Source organism: Pyrus communis, chromosome 14 (assembly GCF_041283825.1).
Source record: "Pyrus communis isolate YQ-2024b chromosome 14, ASM4128382v1, whole genome shotgun sequence".
Taxonomy (NCBI): domain Eukaryota; kingdom Viridiplantae; phylum Streptophyta; class Magnoliopsida; order Rosales; family Rosaceae; genus Pyrus; species Pyrus communis.
The window spans coordinates 1,159,668-1,165,716 of record NC_142578.1 but is presented as its reverse complement, the minus strand read 5'-3'; the positions used below and the strand labels follow the sequence as shown (position 1 = coordinate 1,165,716).

The window sequence follows — 6,049 nt, the reverse complement described above, 5'->3', positions numbered from 1 at the left end:
TCTCATTTTAACTTTTAATAAGTAAACGTGCGACAAACCAGTTGATCATGAAAGTGTGTCCACCCCTCAAGTTCAAATCCCTACTCGTAAAGTAGAAAACTTTCAACAAACAAAACAAATTCCATTCGTTTATTACATAAGGGTCGATTTTCGGTGTACGGATGACAGATCTGAATGCCCTTACACAAGTTTTTCTCGCAATTGTGATGAGTAAAAAGTAAAAACTTAATGATGTTAAAACGTTTTTTTTTTTTTGTAATCCTAACCGTATATCCACCTATCATTGCTGAAAGAAAATGAAAAACTCCAGGCGACCTATAAGCCCTCCAACTCAACATATATAAAGACATACTCAAGCTTTTATACATTTCCAACTGTAACTGTTAACACAAAAAAGTCAAGGTAAAAAAAAAAAAAAAAAGGTAAATACCAAAATTTATTGATGGTAACTATCATTACAAAAAGTTGGGGTTAAAAACTCTTATTATACATGAGATTTCGGCATTGAACATCCGTTTTATGAGCTTTTACCAGCAGCTTTGGCCAATGAAGTGAAATTCAACCTGCAAAGGAAAGGAAAAGAAAACAAGGTTCGAGAGACACAAACGTCACTCAAACGAAGAATAATGCACCGGTTTTTCAACGTATTTCTCGCATGCTGAATCAATCACATATAACTGGAATGAAAAGGTATTAGATTTTGATTTGAGTAGGTGAATACCTGATGATCGGCTTTCTCTGAGCCACAGGCGGAGAAGGGGTTCCGTTTGAGAATGGCGCCATAAGTTCAGCAGGCTTCAAGAATTAAAACATAAAGAAAAAGAAAAAATTAACTGTTAAAAGGTTCAATGAATATGCACATAGATGTACTGGACAACCGAAAACACCAAGGCAGATAACGGCAGAATAAACTAGAAATGATCAGTTTTACCTTTCGATGCTCTATAAAGAAAACCAAACAAAAACCTCAAGAAAAAATATTTCATATGCAACGAATTGTAGCAGTCCACGAGGGATGTGGAATGTAGTTGAATAACTTGAATGATGAGATGAAAACATGGAAGGTTGAAAAATATGAGCACAAGCGAAAGTTATGTGTTTAACCTCAAGTTCCTCTGATCCCCCATTATATAAATCGGTGGAAGTACCAGCTCCGTTGCTATAATTTACTAGCGTTGCAACTGACGCACTCTCCTCTGAAGCCTCCATTTGACTGCCTTTCATATTTCCTGAAGAGTCTTTGACTTGATGTCTATATTCCAAATCATCTTCAAGCTCATCCACTTCTGGCAAAGCTTGGTGGGAAACACATGGACCGCCCATAATCTTCTCCAGTACCTCTTCCTTAGAACTTGATGTATTCACAACAGAAAACAGACTATCGACTGGTGGATTGCACCTTGACGATACTTCAGTCTGACCATTCTGATAAGGAATGTCTACCGGGTTTTCTATCTTCCCTAAGCTAATTTTCACGTTATTATTGTGATTTTTGTTTGCATCGATACCATCACATATTGTGGAAAATGAACTGACATTGCTGATAGGAGGGCTAGCCTCACGAACTTCATCACTGCAGAGATGTAAAGACTTGGCATGCCTTGAGTCAGTTTCTACATTATCATCCACCCGCTTTCTCTTCTGTCCACTGTCTGATCCATCTAAATCAGTTTTACCTTCCCCGCTACAGAGACATAAAGACTTGGCATCCCTTGAGTCAGACTCTACATTATCATCCGCCCGCTTTCTCTTCTGTCCACCATCTGATCCATTTCCTTCGGACGATTTCTCTGCTTGAGCATCACTAGAAGCCTTCACTTCTGAACTACGCCTGCTGTCCCAAGTAACTTTAGATGGGCGCAATGGTCGAACACCACCAGGAAACACAAAATCGGGAATGTTCCTGCGTTTTACATGGGATACACGGATCTCCATTCCAGGCTTCCGTAACATGTAAAGGTTGACAGCATTCTTAAATTCCTCAACAGTTCCCCTTATGTCAAACTGCTCGCCTTCAGCGACTGGAACTCCTTGTTTTCGTTGTAGGCCCATAAAGAACGAACTATGAAATGGTCTCGATCTGTCTGAAAAATCACCTGGATGTGGGTGACACTGCAGCCTGTGCCACTCAATCTGGAGATTATCCAACAAAAACAGATAAATTAAGGATCAGAGAGACAGCGGACAAAAGAGAGGGGAGAGGGAGGGAGAAAAGAGAAAGGAGAGAGGGGGGGGGGGTGTGGTTGGGTGGTTGGTGAAGAGAGAGAAGAAGTGAAAGGTTCACCTTCAGGGTTAGTTTACGGAGACGAGACTCAACCCAGCCCTTCCATTTTCTAAAGTCATCAGCATTTTCTGCACTGATGTCTATCTGTAAATAATTCTTATATGCTTCAAAGAAAGCATAAGACTCAAAAAGGGTATCCCAATCAGCCTTATTTGCTTCCATAGCCTGCAAGAACTACCAAACATCAAACTCAGGAACACAGAAAGAGAGTGCGTGTGTATGTGCCAATGCCACAATATTCCCATTATGCAGATTTTTTTAAGGGATACAATTCCACTAAGAAACTCGTTTACAGATATCATTGACACAGACCAACGTTCAGCCCAATAGATGTGCAACCCATGGCCACGATGACTTACGAAGGACCCAAATATAGATTCAAACTCAGGCAACTACAAATAGCGGACCCTCCCTTAGCCCTTGAGCAACAAACAAAATTGGAATAACTTTGCTTAACACGAACAGAAGAACTGGTATAATGCCAATGGAAAATCAACCAGTTAAAATGAAAACTAGATATGTTACAGTCATGGCCTAGTTAATAGGAACAAGAATATCACTACTCGGTTTGGCCCAATGATTACAAAATACAAGTCAATGAGGAACCTACATGTTTTGTGTTGGGAAAGAAGATATCAAAACTCGAATGGAGCATCATACCTCACAAATTTCATTACCCCTCTGAAACTCCTCTAACATGATACGCAAAGTACTTGCGGACACATTGTAGCTAGAGTTCATACTGGGATAAGCCGGAGTAATTATAGGCATCAAATGATATGTGTCCTTTATATATCTTCTAGGATCCCAAACCTGAAGTCCAAGAGACCCATCTTCAATAGCACAAAGCATGACTGGATTTGGCCAACGCCACTGAGTATATACCCTGAAGAACCGAGAAACTAGCATATTAGGCAGTGCATTCGGGTAAAGTTGGCATATGCGAGCAACAAGCAATGCCCAGTTTATACCACCGAGAAACCCTGTAACCTGCTCGTGACAGAAATACACATCATAAGTAAAAACAATACTCTGAGAATTATAGAATAATCTAGCACATCAGCAATCCCCCACCATACATTTGAATAAACACCACGACGCTTTGCCCATAACCTCATGCATCTTAACGTTGTACGGAAACTCTGCAATCCAAAAGCTAGATACATGATGAGAAGCAAAAAGATACTAAACAGACTCGAAACAGAAATCCATATGCAAATAAGCTAATCATTGATGGTGAGAACCTGAATGTTAGGGACCAAACGCAGAATTTGGTCTGTAACTCTACAGCCATTGAGACTACGAACTGTCTGTTCATCTGCATTCTGTAGTATTGAGTCTTGTGATATATCCAAGTCCTGCTCCAAATGGAAAACGTTCAAAACAAACAATACCCTAGTTTACATGGGATAATGCATGCAAAATTAAAAGATGACAAGGTGTTCAATTGTTAATATAAAACTTCAAACATATAGCCGACACTTACTTCAGGAACAACCCAAAGTGCTAGTTGTGCATACAGAAGATCTATTGAAACCCCACTGAACTTGAATTTCATTACTGGAACGTGAGCATCAGGAACAGGATGCAACTCTGTCACTTCAGACATCTCAGACAGCATCCTATGTAGCTCGCCAAAGAAATCTCCCTTCACCAAAGTTATAAAAGAAATTGAAAGTTGACTAACTGATACTGCAAAAAATAACTACAACTTAATGCACGGTAAAAGGTAAGGCTGATCATACTTCTCGAGTTGCATGTCTAGGTCCAACGCAGAGTGTGTCTATATCTGCTCCAGGGCCATGAACCTGATAATAAGGGGAAATGAGAAAAAGAAAGGAATATGTGAAACTACAAATGGGCAAAAACTAACTTAGAATAACATCACAGATTCCACGTCCAAATAGCATTATTTATAAGACTCGCAACTTATCAACAAAAGGGCACAGACAAGAAGAGTCTGACCCATAATAACAATTCAGTCAAGATTTTTCCCTCTTTTCCTACAAACTAGTAACAAGTCAAGGCACACGTACAGAACACGAAGCAAGAATGGTGAACAACGACAATTCTTTCAAGTTTCAAGATTCCGGCTTATTATTATAATATGACATTGTAGGTTAACAATTTGAGACAAAGAACATATTAAGAATTACAAAAAAATTAATGAGAGAGAAACCAATAAAACATTTTTTTTTTCTTTTTAAGATAAACAAAGTGTATGTTTGTGGTTAGGGTTCAAGTGTCACTTAATATACGACAATAACACAAATGAAATCCAGAACAATGCCGTACAACAAGAGAAGTTTTTGATTTGCATCTACAATCCACAAGCACTGTCAAAGGTCTTTAAGATAAAACTGTCCAACAGTTAAGACAGGCATTAAAGGACAATTGCAAACACAGAAACCCTCCATAGAGTGGGAAGGAAAAGAGGAAAAGAGCTTCATACCCCTAGCCGATATGATCCAAAGGTGAAAATCTTAGCATTTGCTTCATGCACCAATTGCTCATTCAAACCCTTCGCCCGGCTAATTGTTTTAACCCATGTCTTCACAATCTGACTTGGATTTCAGCACCAATAGCATACATTACAATCAGAGAATACAATAGCAAACATATATCATCGATATAACTGGAGGAAAAGGAAATAACTAAACATTAACCAACAATGTGCAACTGATCAGCTCAATCACAAACACTACAATAACAACAGGAACATAAAAGATTAGTTCAACCTGGTCTAGCCTGCCAAGAACCTCCTCCCTGCCCACAGCCTCTTCCTGACTCTCGTACAATCCAGCATCTTGCAAATACTGAAGAACCCACAAAAAAAGTAAAGCCAAAATTCAGCAAAACCTCAGCTAAACACCCAAAATTCAGCTATGAATCATAAAAACATCAATCAAACCACAACCTTTTCGAGTTCTCGAGTTTTGATCACATCATACTCCGTCGGACCGCCCAGAGAAATGGGCTCTGTAATGCCTAACCGCTGACCATTATTTCGGTTGCTTAATGCAGGGCTCCCCATTTACAATGTGAATAAAAGTTCAATTTTTTGTATATACTTATATATCAGAATACATGGGAATTGGGATGGTGCAGTCAAGAACAAATTTTATTGATGATATTTTTGCACTCTTTTATTCTTTTCTTCTTCTTTTTTCTTCTTCTTTTCCAAAATAATTAAATCATAACCAAACAAATCAAAAACAGAAAAATAATAATCAAGTAATTCTCAGTTACACATGATACTGGGTATAATCCCCAAAAGCTACAAAGGAGAAAAGACTGACGACAAAATTGAACAAACCCTAACCCTATATTTTTGATATCGCAATACAAAGTGTACAAATTCACCAATTTCCAACCCTGAGCCCTAACCCAAGACAGCGGAGAAGGAGAAACAGCACCGATTGACGCCGAGAAATTGAGTGGACCGCGCCAAAAGTCTCCGGCTGTTCAGAACCGACGGTGTGGGCCTTCGTCGGTGGTCACCATCGGAGCCTGAGAATCATCGAGGAGAAGAAAACCTGGAACAATCGCTGGAGGGAGGGAGATAGATAGGGATAGATAGCTTTTATAGAGAGAGAGAGAGAGAGAGAGAGAGAGAGAGAGAGCAAAAGGGGAGAGATAGCCCTTTTGGCTTTTGGGAGATCGTATATCGTCATATATAAATATATATTGAGTTTAGTTCTCTTTATGCGAATTTACTAAGAGAATTGTTATTACTGTTTTAAAAATTTCATTATACATTACTGT

At 39.0% G+C, this 6,049-nt stretch overlaps 1 protein-coding gene across 1 annotated transcript; it reads right to left on the bottom strand.

Moving 5' to 3' along the window:
• Window positions 1–339: 339 nt before the first annotated feature.
• Window positions 340–5,936, bottom strand: LOC137713015 (nuclear poly(A) polymerase 1). Its single transcript, XM_068452243.2, has 12 exons — window positions 5,202–5,936; window positions 5,023–5,100; window positions 4,737–4,844; window positions 4,030–4,092; window positions 3,771–3,932; window positions 3,529–3,642; window positions 3,364–3,426; window positions 2,945–3,274; window positions 2,285–2,449; window positions 1,105–2,133; window positions 722–795; window positions 340–563 (listed from the first exon to the last, which is right to left on the bottom strand). Exons 1-12 carry the CDS (start codon window positions 5,316–5,318, stop codon window positions 518–520), a joined length of 2,349 nt encoding a protein of 782 aa, XP_068308344.2. The 5' UTR covers window positions 5,319–5,936; the 3' UTR covers window positions 340–517.
• Window positions 5,937–6,049: the final 113 nt, after the last annotated feature.